This window comes from Colletotrichum orchidophilum, assembly GCF_001831195.1.
Source record: "Colletotrichum orchidophilum strain IMI 309357 chromosome Unknown Scaffold_18.1, whole genome shotgun sequence".
Taxonomy (NCBI): domain Eukaryota; kingdom Fungi; phylum Ascomycota; class Sordariomycetes; order Glomerellales; family Glomerellaceae; genus Colletotrichum; species Colletotrichum orchidophilum.
Genome location: NW_019172974.1, coordinates 155,450 through 169,222, shown reverse-complemented (window position 1 = coordinate 169,222; position 13,773 = coordinate 155,450). Strand labels below are relative to the sequence as shown.

Here is a 13,773-nt window from a genome sequence, read left to right as displayed (position 1 = left end):
ATGCCCATCTTACTTTTCCTACATGGGCGAGGCTCCAGGCGTACCGACATATATTATCCGCGTGACGTTATGTGTATTGAATGGGTGATTGGAATGTGAAGAGACCAGCAGTATTCGATGGCCAGCTACCAATTTGCCGGTCAAATTAAATTGGGCAAAGTCGTGGCATGGCTGCGAGTTGCTAGTTCCAGGCTTGCAGAGCACCTACTTTGCCGCCGCCAGTAAATCTGCCAGTTGGCAAAACCTCCAAATGTCCTCTGGGATTGAGAACTGTCACGAGATAAAACTGTGGTCAATGGTGCCCGCATTCCCGGTTCCGTTTTTTCCGTGAAAAGAACCATGGATTCAGAGGAGCAAAGGTTTGCACCATGCTGGCCGAGACCCAGTCCAAGTTGCCAGTCTCCCGTGTAGGTATTCCTCCACCGCATTGGGCCACCCACTTGCAAATAGCACCTCGCCAGTTGGCCGCCCTTTCTGTCACCAGTCACCACAAAGGAACGCCTGACGTCACTTGGCAGTCAGCGCTCACAAACGGCACGACGGCAACGCCATCACGTCGCTCTTTCCTCTCTACCTTACTTCGCTTTACCCCCCTTCCCCAAATGTACGTAGCCGCTCTTAGCGTTTCTGTGCCAAGGAAATGGGACACATCCAAAGTCGGCGTCTTATCACAACCTCTCGTCCTTGCATGTGCTTCAAATCAGTTCATCTCGACTCCCGCGCACTCATCATATACCTGACTGTGCAAACACCCACACCCAATTCAGTGCCCAAGCCATCTTCAACTTCCCTTGAGACTCGTTAGAATTCGATGCTACCCAGGATCATCGTGAACCCTCTGCGTAACACCATCACCCGCCGCTACCATCCATCCCGTCTATCCCACATCATGGCTCCCGCCAAGGACCGCAAGGAGCCCAAGTTCTCCCACCTGCCTCTGAGTACCAGCGGCCCCATCAGTTGCGCCGTCACCGGAAGCGCGCTGCTGAACACGCCGTATCTCAACAAAGGCACCGCGTTCCCCGAGGACGAGCGCCGCGAGTTCAACCTCACCGGCCTACTTCCCCAGAGCATCCACTCCCTGGACCAGCAGATGCACCGCGCTTACGAGCAGTACAAGAGCCGACAGGATGATCTCGCCAAGAATACTTTCCTAACGTCGTTGAAGGAGCAGAATGAGGTGTTGTACTATCGGGTATGTTTTCTGCATATCATCCTGGTCAGTTTAGACTTGAAAGGCATTCGTGATTCTGAGACAGCGAGATAGTTGCTCCAAGCGCATCTTCCGGAAATGTTTAGCATCGTGTACACGCCGACTGAAGGAGACGCCATCCAGAACTTCTCCAGGCTGTTTAGAAGGCCCGACGGCTGTTTCCTGAACATTAATGACGTAGACCGTGTGTATCACGATCTCGCCCAGTGGGGGCGACCAGAGGATATCGACTACATTGTCGTTACCGGCATGTCCCCCGATCCCTGCCTATACCCCCAGTTCTCCGAACCTGTGATGCCCGAAAAGCCTGCTAACTAGCTGCACCAGACGGAGAAGAGATTCTGGGCATCGGTGACCAAGGTGTCGGTGGTGTTTTAATCTCCGTGGCGAAGCTCGTCCTCACCACTCTATGCGCCGGCGTTCACCCCAACCGGACCCTACCTGTGGTGCTCGACTGCGGCACCGACAACGAGGAGCTCTTGAACGATGATCTCTACTTGGGACTCCGACAGAAGCGTGTGCGGGGACACAAGTACGACCGTTTCGTTGACGAGTTCGTCAAGGCTGCCAGGAGGCTGTATCCCCGCGCCTACATCCATTTCGAGGACTTTGGGCTCACCAATGGTAAGCACGTTGTGCGAAGCTTGATCTCGAGGCTCTGCTGACGCCCGATGAACATTTCAGCGAGAAGAATTCTGGATCAATATCGTCCCCACATCCCATGCTTCAACGACGATGTGCAGGGAACGGGATGCGTTACTTTGGCAGCCATCACGGCTGCTCTGCATGTTAGCAAGCAGAAACTCACTGACCTGCGCCTGGTGGTCTTCGGCGCTGGTTCGGCTGGCGTTGGAATCGCGGACCAAGTTAGAGACGCCATTGCCGCAGAAGGAAACATGAGCAAGGAGGATGCGTCCAAGCAGATCTGGTACGTGAATGTCCGCAAACCCCATGAGATGTATCACTTCCGCTGACAGAAACACAGGTTGATCGACAAGCCCGGCCTCTTGACCACTGACAGCGAGGTGTCCGCTGCCCAAAAGGGCTTCGCCAAGGACCCTGCGGACTGGAAAGACAAGGACGGGTCCCTCCTGTCGGTCATCAAGAATGTCAAACCCAACGTCCTGATCGGGACCTCGACGAAGCCCAAGGCCTTCACCGAAGAAATCGTGCGTGCCATGGCGGCCGGCGTCGAGCGGCCTATCATCCTTCCCCTCTCCAACCCGACTCGTCTCCACGAGGCCGTGCCGGAGGATATCTACAAGTGGACCGACGGCAAGGCCCTCGTCGCCACGGGATCCCCCTTCAAACCGGTAAAGGGCCCCTGGGGCGACGGCGGCAAGGAGATCGAAATCGAGGTCGCGGAGTGCAACAACTCTGTCGTCTTCCCGGGCATCGGCCTCGGCTCCGTGCTCTGCCGGGCGAGACTGGTGACGGACAAGATGCTCGTTGCGGCCGTGGAGGGCGTCGCGTCGCTGAGTCCCGCGCTCAAGGACCAGACGGCGCCGCTGCTGCCTGGAGTGGATGTCGTGAGGGACGTTAGTGTCAGGGTCGCGAGGGCGGTGATCAAGGCGGCTATCGAGGAGGGCGTGGCGACGGAAGAGGGGATTCCGGAGGGGGACGAGGAGTTGGACGAGTGGGTCCGGGAGCAGATGTGGTCGCCCGAGTACCGCCCGCTGAAGCTTGTTGAGTTCAGCGAAGCGAGTAGGGAGGCCAAGGGGGAGATGAAGGTTGCTGGGAGTTTTAGCAGAGTCGGCAGCTGGTAGATAAAGGTCGATTTCTTCAAGAGGACGGACGTGTGTGTCCTTGAATAGAGAGCCTCTTCCGTTAGGAAGTAAAGACGGCAAAAATGAATTTTACATGCAACACCGGGCATTCGCCGGTCGTCACCGACCCGACTACTACTCCGGCCCTCACTGATTTATCGATGGGAGAGCGGACGGGATCCCGAGTTCTCCAGTGGGTGTGGTCGCATGTGCCGTATTTCGGAAACGAGGATGCTGAAGGCGGAAGGCTGATCGTGAGGCTCTCTGTAGAAAGGCCTTTCAGCCTCGTTTTGGGGTCATTGAAAGATTTCCGATACCAAATCCTTCGGATAATTTTGACAATAGCCTTGGAATCTCATCTTGAGATATCTTTGTAAGTAACAGGGAAGAATTGCAATGTGCTGTTGTTTTATGAATTAAATTGGCAAATAAATGCTGTTTTTAAATGGAAAAGAGAGTCGCAATCTCCGATCGCGTTGGTCTTTGAAACGTCCTCAACTAAACTCACTCATTACTCTCACTTCAATACGAATGAAGAATTTTAAGTAGCTCTGAACATCGCTGTAAATCAATAACAGATTTAGAAACATCAGAATTGTACTCATTCTTCAGGGTCCATGATCTATTACGCGTAATTTAGGTGACTAAGACGAAGGAAAACACTTCCCATAGGAACGGCAACAACCAAGAAATTTGCAAAGAAGTCAGTTATTGATTGCTTCAAGGAACTGCAAATAGTCTTCATCTAAATAGAAATCCCACCGATGAGGAATGTCCGTAGTCGTTTACTTCGAAACTTGTCAGCATGGTACCATATTCCAGCAATGTAGCCGATTCACCAATCACCGTGATTCAAGATACCCAGATTCAAGGCTCAACTTTGTTCCATGTCTGTATATACAATGTGGCATTCAATCACTCAATGCAAGTACACTTTAACGAATGGTGCCTGTTGTCAATAACGGTTTCTTCTCGTTTGCGAATTGCCGTGACAATCATCTCTGGATCTGGACATAAGCTAAGCACTATCCAATGAGCACCCTTTTCTTGATCTTGATTCAACGTCAAGTGAGCTGCACTGCTTTACATGTGAATGCTCCAATACAAAATGACGAAGCCGAATTCTCGTTCATAGGCTCGGCACAGTTCACTCGGATATTGATATCGTTCATTGCGATACTCCCACCTCGAGAGAACATGAGTGGTTTCGGCAGTGGAAGAAGTTTTGAAAATGTGATCATAGTAGTTATCCGCAATTATCAGCAGGGCCTTTTTAACTGGGCTAAACCCGAGTTGGCATCATATTTTTTATTTTTATTTATTTTTACTTGCAGATGTGCTCATTGCTGCGACACATCAACCTTGGTCCACCAAAACTCCGACTCTTTCCTCGCCCACGTGTCAGGATGTAGACGCGCGGGGACACCCGCCGGGCCCCCAATAAGCTCCTTATTCTCCTCCGCAAACACCAGCGCCTTGGGGTCCTCGGCCACGTACCGCTCCCACACGGGCCTGTCCGGCGCGCTCTCGCCCCGCACGGCGTTGGGGTCGCCGGCGACGATGAAGCTGGCGAGGTACGCGTTCAGCGTCAGGCAGAGCGCCTTTTGCGTCGGCGAGATTTTGGTCTTTGCGGGCTCGCAGGCCTCGTAGTACATGTTCTCGCCGTGCCGCGCGCGGTCGAGGAGGGAGCTCTCGAGGCCCCACTGGTAGAGGTATACCGGCTCCGCGGTGGATCGCGAGGCGAGGTCGGCCGTCTGGCGGACGGGGGCGACGTAGGCGTATTGTCCGTAGGCGATTTCCAGGCGGCGGTATTGCGCTCCCGTGCCGTCGAGGGATTCCTTGTAGGGCGAGTCTGCGACGGTGAGGGGGTCCGGGTAGAGCTTGTCGATGGTGTCGACGTCCTCCTTTGACAGCAGCGGTAGCAGGTCGGCGAAGAAGGATGTGAATTCTTCCGACTTGGATACCTTTTTGCTTATGTATATGGACCCTTCGTTGCGATTGAAGCCCGTCATGATGGGCACCTTGCGCCACTTGTTGAGGCGCCACGACTCCATGGGCGGGCGCGGGATGATGTCCCCGTCGACGACGGGCTGGAAGGCCCAGCGCAGGGAGGGGTTGTACTTATCAAAGACTGCGATCTGGGCTCTTTGGACGACCTCGGTGGGCGCGGCGCGGAGGTAGGCGAAGGTGTCGGCGGCGGAGAGGTCGGGCGGGCAGCCGGTTTCCGCGAGGAAGTCTGCAAACTGGGCTTCGTGGACCGGGGCGCTGTAGGGGCGGACTGCGCGGGATGTCGGGGCGCCGGATTCGAGGATGACTTTGTGGAAGAGGGGTGGATTGTATTGGCCCTCGTCGTTGATTAGGATGTGACCAATCTAGTGTTTTCTGTTAGACTCGGAATTTTCCTTTTTTTGGGGAGGAGGGGGCGGGAGGGGGTTGTTTCGAAGGGTGAATCAGTCTCTGAGGACTTACAGAGTGTGCTCCGGCGGAGATACCGAAGAGCGTGACGTTGTTGGGGTCTCCGCCGAATGCGGTGATGTTGTCGCGAACCCACTCGAGAAGGATGAGTTGATCCTTCAAACCGAGATTCACCGAACCCTCCTCAAGACTCTTGGTTGACGGGAGAAAACCGAGGGCGCCTATACGGTAGTTGAAAGAAATCGCGATGAACGCCTGTCCCGAGTTTGCCAGGAATGAAGCAGTGTTGTGCATCATAGCTGTGCCTCTGTTGAATGCGCCGCCGTGGATGTATACGGCGACGGGCAGCAGTGAGGTGCTCGTCTCATCTTGAGATGACGAGATGGGTCGGAAGACGTTGGCTGTCAGGCAGTCCTCGCTGTATTCGAATGTAGGACCGCCGGGGAAGAGCTGCTTGCCGGGCGCAACGGGACCCCATTTCGAGGCGTCGATTTCTTTGGTTGATGGTTCGACTTTCACCGGCGCGCGGAACCTGCGATCTCCAGTTGGAGGGAGCGCATACGGAATGCCCTTGAAAGCTTCAACTGGCCGGGGGAGACCATCTGACACCACAGTGCCGATGACGGTTCCTTGCGTGAGTTTTACTGAAGGACGGGTGTCTTGAACTATTGAACCCATTGCGGCTGTGAAGTCTTTTCTGTCTTGAATGTGTTGGGACAGGTGATTGAGTTGAGTTGAGTCGAGTTGAGTTCAGTTGACTCGAGTTGCAGTTCACAACTCTCAACCGGGGGGGTTATGCAACGAAGCTCTTATCGATAATCGGCGGTTGCTCGTGCCGGCTTGCCGTTCAATTGCAGTCGACTTAGAGATGCGTTCTCGGACAAGCTCCGAATAGTGGCCTGACGAGTAGTTGTCCAATGTGCTTGGCGGCAGACTTGATTTGGCGTTAAATGACAGACGTGTTGATACCGAGCGGTTTTCCCGCGGGGACGAAACGGCCGATCTCGGCGGGCGACGTGCTCCCGGGCCCAGATCTGGTGCCGGGCCCCCTTGATCAAAGTTCAAGAACGTCCCCCGTTCCCGGCTTATCAGCCTCCGACTTGTGCTATCGGACGCCCCCCGACTCATGCCCCACGACATGACTTCCCCGCGATAACCAACTGCCACTATTGCCATTGTTTGTCAGCTGCGTTTCCAGTGTTGTGGATAACATCGCCCGTAAATTGTGGTTCCTCATGGATCTGGGCTCAGATAAGACGTCCCATTGATGAGCTTTTGGGCCTCCGTGTTATCAACCTATCTAAGTTACCCCGGAATGGGTTGCGTGGGTGGTCAGGGTTGTCGAGATAATGACCAATTGGCCATGAGACATTAAAGGAGGTATCCCGCTCTTGACAGAGATGGGAGTCCCTTGGGAAAACCGGAGAGAGGCTTCATCTCCGGATCACGCTCACCTCGTCCCAGTCTCGTTCAAGTCCACCTACATCGACAACCATGGCGGAAAAGGTCTCCAAGGACATCAAAGTCGCCGAGAATGGCCTCGAGCCGACAAAGTCCTTCACGGTGGGCGAGGTCGCGCACCTCGATGAGTCCGAGGCGTTTCTCCAGGAGAACAACATCACCGAGGAGTATCTCGCCGAGCTCGTCAACGACAAGGAGAAGAACCGACGCCTGGTCCGCAAGATCGACCTCATGATCCTGCCGCTCCTGGCAGGAACCTACGTCTTGCAGTACATTGACAAGCAGGCGTTGTCCTACGCGGCCGTCTTTGACCTCTTCTCCAGCACGAGCGTCACGCAGACCGAGTACTCGTGGTTTGCGAGTATTTTCTACCTGGCCTACCTGTTTGCCGAGTACCCGTGGGTCTACATCGCCCAAAAGACGCGCATGGGCAAGGTCGTGGCGGGATGTGTTCTGTCATGGGGTTCCATCTTGATGATCACGGCTGCGTGCTCCAACTTCCCGGGACTTGCTGCATGTCGATTTTTGCTCGGAGTCTTTGAGGCGCCCATCACGACTTGCTTTATGATGATGGTGTCCATGTGGTGAGTCTAGATGAATCGGCCCCCCCCCAACCTTGCGCCAATGTTGGTCCTAACTCGTCGTGCCCAAGGTATGTGCGATCGGAACAGCCCATGAGAGCAGGACTCTTCTACTGCTGCAACGGTGTTGGCAGCATGCTCGGCGGTGTTCTTAGTTACGGAATCGGCCAAATCGACTCTTTCCCAGTCTGGAAGGCCGTCTTCCTGATCTGTGGTGGCATCACCGTCATCTGGGGAGGGCTGCTCTTTGCGTTCCTCCCAGACAGCATCTTGAGCGCCAAGAGATTCTCTCTCGAGGAGAGAGCACTCCTGGTCGGCCGTGCTCGTCTCGCAAAGACTGGCGTTCTCAACAAGACCATCAAGTGGTACCAGGTCAAGGAGGCTTGCCTCGACGCCCAGGTCTGGCTTCTGACCCTCTTCGTCCTGCTCAACGAGGTCATCAACGGTGGCGTGGCCAACTTTGGAAAGCTCATTATCAAGGGACTCGTCACTGACCCCTTGTTGACCACGGCATTGGGAATCCCCCAGGGAGCCTTCCAGGTCTTCTGGATCCTCACGGGAGCCTTCACCGCGTCCAAGCTCCGCAACCAACGCACGACCGTCATGGCGTTGTGGCTTATCCCTACCATCATTGGCTGCTGCATGATCTGGAAGCTCGATAGAACCCACTACAAGGTCGGCGTCCTGTTCGGATACTACATGAGTGGCTGCTACGTCGCGTCTCTGGTACTCGCTCTGCAGATGCCGGCGACGAACCTCGGCGGATATACCAAGCGCATCACGGCGTCGGCCATCGTATTTACGGCATATTGCTTAGGTATGACCTACTTTGTCTCCCCAGTTGCCCAGACACAGAGTGCTTCACAGTTTTCTGACACAATTTTTTTAGGTAATATCATTGGGCCCCATGCCTTCCTGGCCAAGGAGGCGCCGCTGTATGAGACTGGGTGCAAACTTATTCTCGCCTGCTCGGCTTCGCAGGTGGCAATCGCCGTTGGCCTGCGTATGCTGCTGATTCGGCGCAACAAGCAGAGAGATGCGGCGGCGGCGGCGGCAGGTGTCACACCGGATGCTGAGCACGAGGACGAGGGTGTTGATTTGACTGACAAGGAGGTAAGTTATCCAAGCTGTTGTGATCATCAAGAAAGGTTGACGACTAACACGCGGCCAGAACCCCAACTTCCGTTATGTATTGTAAGATGGTTTTGCGTTGTAGAGACGACTGTAGACGACAATTTGATTAGAAGAGCGACATTCATGAGACCATGTTCGAAACAAGATTATCACTAGAATCATAAAGCATATTGAAGCGTACAAGTGGTCAACGGGATCGCCCGCGCATAGTGTAGATGTGGCTGGGCACTAGACCCCGAGTGCCATCAGGGATCCTCCTCAGCAACAAGAGCTCATACATTACTTTCCAACGCCATCGTCCGTTTCACTTGAGACTCACCGTAGTCATCGCTCATGTGGATGATTGCTTCTGATGTCGCATCTAATAGCAAGCTCCGCCTCACAGTGAATGAAGGTCACGAATGATACATGTAGTCTCGGGACAGGTCAATCCATAACTTGGCGTGAAGACGCCGCGCGATGGAGAAAGTTTTGGGATTGAAGTCATAATCGTATTGACAGCCTGGCGGCTGCGCCTAGACATGTGAGACCCGTATCTGTACCATGACGAACACCTTAACGGCCACGGCTTTTTCAAGGCCTGCATCAATCTGCGGCACGGAGGCTATCAGAGTAGCCCCAGAATCCTCGACCATGGAGACCATCGAGGGTGGCACGAGAATCCTTCGCTAGCCGGGGCGTAGGGGAAAAGGAAAAGCGATCGCATCGGGGCGGGGCGGTAGGTCACTGGGGACTTTTGGTTTTTGTCTTGATCTCGAACGCGGAAATTCTCATTTTGTTGGGTAGTCGTGAACCATTCCTATGCCATTTTCCTCTCCGCAGAGAGCCGGACGCCTCGAATTGGCGATATACCATGCAACCAACTCTAGATCCATGATGTTGACCGACCAGACCAGACGACTAGACCCTTTTGACAAGTCAGCCCATCCGTCCGGCTGTTGAACAACCCTTCGCGAGCCGTAAAATAAACTCCCGACGTACCATCCTCCCCCGAGGTCGCAGCTTTTCAGCGTTTATCGCTGGCCGGACCAGACAGCCTTGACGAGGCCATCACGCTGGGCCAGACGGTTGAAGGCGTCGTCGCTCTCGCCCATCGCGCGAACGAAACCGGAGAGGGCGTAGACGTGGTTCTCGCCGGGGATGGCGCGGCCGTTCTCGTCAACCTTGGCGACGGAGATCTGGACGGAGGCGTGGTCCTTGGCCTTGATGATGCGGTTGGTGGCGCTGCACTTGCGCGGAACGTAGCTATTCGGCAGGAAAAAAGACAACAGGTTAGCAAGACTTTGGACTTCGAATTTTGTGTAATCGGGCTTTTCCTCGAAGCTGCTTTTTTCGATTTCGTCGCGCGGAAATTCTCGTGGACGGTTCGGCATGGGGAGGGGAATTTCTCACAGATCGACGATCTCGCCCTTGTCGTTCTCCATTGTTGCTGCTTGCGTTCGGGGTTGACTAGAAGCAAGTAGGTAGTGTTTTGCGTGGATGTTGTCGTTCGCGGGGTCGAGATGCGGGAGAGCTGTGATAGACTGCCTTCTTTTTTCGAAATTTCGTGTGGGCGGGCCGAAGCGGCAGGAAAGGGTTGAGATCACGTGGATCTAGCGACGCTGCTTACCTCATGGCTGCGATAAGATAGACGGAGCTGTCACTGTGAATGTGTGGTCTGTGCTTCCGTCTAGTGAACCTGACCAGGATGGTCTTCCCCCCCTGCTGCAGGCAGGCACGGTACGTACCCGAGCCTAGAACTTGGTCCCCTCCATGCTTCCTTCGCGCGTGGGTGCTTTGTTGATGTTTGAGTCGACGTCGTGAATTCCTTCTAAACCGTCATCGCCACTCGAATGCGCTCTCTACTCCTTCCACCAGTTCCCCCGTCTTCGTAAGGGAAACAGTGACGCGCTTTATCTATTTCTAGCTGTGCAATCATTTATTTGCCGGTACAATCCTGAAACATTTCAATCTGCTGCGAGTCGTGTCGAAAACATGCGCTTTGCGCATCGCACAGCGTTCGCCGAGATTCACGATGGGGTCGCCGTTTCGAAGCACCCGTCATGATGTCTACAACCTCCCCTCTTCGCCTGACCTACCATCTCTAGACCAGATCAAGTCTCAATTCCCAAAGAAACCGCCCATTCGAAGTCCCATTGCTGCCGTGTCCTCTCCAAGTCACGCGAGCCACCACTTCACCAGTGCTTCGAGGTTTCTGCGCCAGGAGCAACCTGCAATCGACTTGACAACACCTTGCAGAGATGAGGGTGCGCCACCGAGGCCCCAAGACGAGGAAGAGGAGGTTACGGTGATTTCCATTGCGAATGTGCCGAAGCCGAAACGCAAGAGAGGCGTTAAGGTTCTGGAGAAGAAGGCATACCAACCGCCTCCACCACCCAAACCGATCAAAGATGCCTCTGCTAGTCCACCGTGGAAGAAGTATGCAGAACCGAAGAAAACATCTGCGAAGGCGGCAAGGCAATCCAAGACTGCGAAGCCCAAGACAACGGCGAAGAAGGGTGGGGTTCAGAGTCGCCACTTCGCGAAGCCCAAGAATGAAGGCAAAGAGGCCTCTCCACCATCACCAAAGGAGGATGTAAGCGGTCCATTGGAGCTAGAGGCGGCTATGAGACGTCGCGTGGACTGGACACCACCCCCAGCCGACAATGGCCTGAGTTTAGGGTCGAAACCTTCCCAGGCCACCGACCTCCATTCCTCGACTGCGAAAAGCCCGAGCCGTGCCGCATTGAATGATACCTTTGATAATCTTTTCGGAAAGTTTGGTCGGCCGGATGAGGAGCCGAAGAGACCCTCGGCTGAGCCATCTGATGGTGACACACCGGTATTGAAGAAGAGGAAATTGATCGAGACAATGCCCGTCAACCAATCGTCAAAAATGGGGCCGCCGCAGAAGGGGGCTTTGAAAGTAAAGGCGCCGAGGAAGAAGCCGCGTACAATTACCGGACTGGCCACCGCAGCCTACGCGGTTCCAGATCCGACCGAACAGGAACGGGCCTCTGGGCTCCGAGTTGATAGTGTTCATGATGGCGGTGAGACTGTCCAGTCAAAGGGCAAGGCGCGGGCATCCAAAGCAAAGAAATCGAAAAAGGCTCCCCCACCAGAGCCAGTCCTGCTGTCACCAAACGCAGCTCTCAGGCAAGCTGCGAAACAAGATTATGTTTTCGGGACTTCGAGCCAATTGGCACGGGAACACTCGCCGACTTTCTTAAGGGATCTCCAGTCCGCGCTGCAGGCATCGAACTCTTTGAGAGAAGACCCGTTCGTGACCCCGATTAACAGCGACGCGGTTGAGCCAGAACCCAAGCAAAAGCTTTGGGATGTAGGCGCGAGGGACGAGGACGGCAGGCTGCTAGACTTGGACGTCATCAATCTTGCAGACACTCCACAGGCTGCACCAGACGCTGCAAATGGTCTCAATCCTTTTGGCTACGCGGGTATCGATCAAATAATGGCGCCCCCGCCAGCTCACATTCCATCAGATGTCTCGTTCCCGGATATTGATTACCTACTGGGCAACGATGCAGCCATCAAGTTGCCGCCACAGCCTATCGTTTCTACGCAGGAGAAAGTAACGGTGCCATTGCCAGCTCACATATTGTCGGACATGTCCTTTCCAGACATAGACGATCTTTTGGGTAAAGAGACCCGCGACGATGACATGCTGCGGTCGCAGAAAGAAGCATCGCCGTCCTCGCCAAATGCCAGCCCAGCTAAAATGGAAGAACACCGAGCTGAAGTGCTGTTGGTCTCTAGTGGATCTGGACCAAACATGGGGGACGAGGCTAGCAACCTGCCATTTGAGTCACCACCAACACAAGCATCGGAAGCGTCCAAGCCCTCGGTGGTGGGTGACGCGGCCCCAGAAATCGCGAAACCAGACTTCAGCCTGTACACGGACAACCAGCTTGCGCGAGAGATTTCGTCTTTTGGGTTCAAACCGGTCAAGCGAAGGCAAGCCATGCTTGCTCTTTTGGACCAGTGCTGGGTGGGTAAGCAGAGGATCGCCCTTGCGCCGCTTCCCACAAACCATCCAATTTCGACGACGTCCCAGGCGCAAGCTGCTGCTGCAAAGTCACAGAAATCAGTAGCAACCGTTTCCCCGAAGCGACCGCGAGGTCGTCCGCGGAAGAATAGTCAAGTTGAAGTTGAATTGCCGTCCAGCGAGCCGCCGCCATCTGCTCAGCCTCCACCACCGTCTCCTAAACGAGGCCGTGGTCGACCGAGAAAGAACGTAGAGCCGGCGAAAGCTACTGCCTCGAAGTCAAGCAAGAAGGGCACTTCGAAACCAAATCCTGGTGCATCAAATGTACCCAAGGTGCCTCTGAAGGCGGCTTCGCCAGTGGCATCCCCGCCTCGGAAGAAGACCAAAGTGTCAGAGGTTATTGAGATCCCGGACTCGGCATCTGAAGGATCACTTTCGTTGTCGCCATCACCGTGTTCTTCACCCGAGTCTACATTCTCGCCAGCTCCAGAAGAAGCTTCAGTGTCAATCGGCGACGACACGGAAATGTCACTCGCGGCGTCCCAAAGCCAGCAGCCGGAAGTCTTATTTGCGCGCATCACTGCAGCTGTTACTTCGGCACCACCCACGACGGACCCCAAGCAGCCGTCCTTCCACGAGATGATGCTGATGTATGATCCGATCGTGCTTGAAGATCTTGCTACTTGGCTCAACACTGGACAGCTGTCTAGGGTTGGATATGACGGGGAAGTGTCGCCGACTGAAGTGAAGCAATGGTGCGAGTCCAAGAGCGTTTGTTGTCTGTGGCGCGAGAGCTTAAGAGGAAAGGAGCGGAAGAGGTATTGATTCGGCGTCTACATCATGCAATTACGATACCCATTGAATATTCTTGCATTCTGTTAGGCATAGACATTACTATAAGATGCCCGGCGCCAATTGACACTATTGGTACTGTCAAGCCACACTTCAAATGAAATAACGTTGTCCTTGAGACGAGAATGATCCCGATCGAGAAGCTGTGATATATGACTTACCCCCCCTACGTGAGAGGAAATGAGGTGTGCAATGAACTGTGTTCTGTGGTGTTGTAAGAGGTCGCAACAGGGCGCGTCACAGGGCGCACACCGAGCCTCGGCAAAAACGCCAACGCCCCCCGCCGGGTCGGTGATCTTGTCCCGTACACCTCATGACTTTTTGACTAGAGCTATTAATCGGCTGTCACCACCAGGTCCTCAATGCCTT

The 13,773-nt window shown here is 54.6% G+C and overlaps 6 protein-coding genes across 6 annotated transcripts; 4 read left to right on the top strand and 2 right to left on the bottom strand.

The window, feature by feature from the left end:
• Positions 1–99, top strand: CORC01_03064 (uncharacterized protein; the record flags this gene model as incomplete). Its single annotated transcript, XM_022614714.1, has 1 exon — positions 1–99. One exon carries the CDS (start codon positions 1–3, stop codon positions 97–99), a length of 99 nt encoding a protein of 32 aa, XP_022478716.1.
• Positions 100–811: 712 nt separating this feature from the next.
• Positions 812–2,979, top strand: CORC01_03063 (malic enzyme; the record flags this gene model as incomplete). The annotated part of the gene is made up of 5 exons (XM_022614713.1): positions 812–1,195; positions 1,268–1,397; positions 1,541–1,837; positions 1,898–2,141; positions 2,199–2,979. 5 exons carry the CDS (start codon positions 812–814, stop codon positions 2,977–2,979), a joined length of 1,836 nt encoding a protein of 611 aa, XP_022478715.1.
• A 1,340-nt stretch (positions 2,980–4,319) lies between these two features.
• CORC01_03062 (carboxylesterase) lies at positions 4,320–6,072 on the bottom strand (the record flags this gene model as incomplete). The annotated part of the gene is made up of 2 exons (XM_022614712.1): positions 4,320–5,351; positions 5,449–6,072. The coding sequence occupies 2 exons, from the start codon at positions 6,070–6,072 to the stop codon at positions 4,320–4,322; spliced, it is 1,656 nt and encodes a 551-aa protein (XP_022478714.1).
• Positions 6,073–6,888: 816 nt separating this feature from the next.
• CORC01_03061 (major facilitator superfamily transporter) lies at positions 6,889–8,634 on the top strand (the record flags this gene model as incomplete). Its single annotated transcript, XM_022614711.1, has 4 exons — positions 6,889–7,439; positions 7,508–8,253; positions 8,326–8,549; positions 8,608–8,634. 4 exons carry the CDS (start codon positions 6,889–6,891, stop codon positions 8,632–8,634), a joined length of 1,548 nt encoding a protein of 515 aa, XP_022478713.1.
• A 949-nt stretch (positions 8,635–9,583) lies between these two features.
• CORC01_03060 (ribosomal protein S21e) lies at positions 9,584–9,994 on the bottom strand (the record flags this gene model as incomplete). Its single annotated transcript, XM_022614710.1, has 2 exons — positions 9,584–9,815; positions 9,963–9,994. The coding sequence occupies 2 exons, from the start codon at positions 9,992–9,994 to the stop codon at positions 9,584–9,586; spliced, it is 264 nt and encodes an 87-aa protein (XP_022478712.1).
• A 590-nt stretch (positions 9,995–10,584) lies between these two features.
• On the top strand, positions 10,585–13,377 carry CORC01_03059 (AT hook domain-containing protein; the record flags this gene model as incomplete). Its single annotated transcript, XM_022614709.1, has 1 exon — positions 10,585–13,377. The coding sequence occupies one exon, from the start codon at positions 10,585–10,587 to the stop codon at positions 13,375–13,377; it is 2,793 nt and encodes a 930-aa protein (XP_022478711.1).
• Positions 13,378–13,773: the final 396 nt, after the last annotated feature.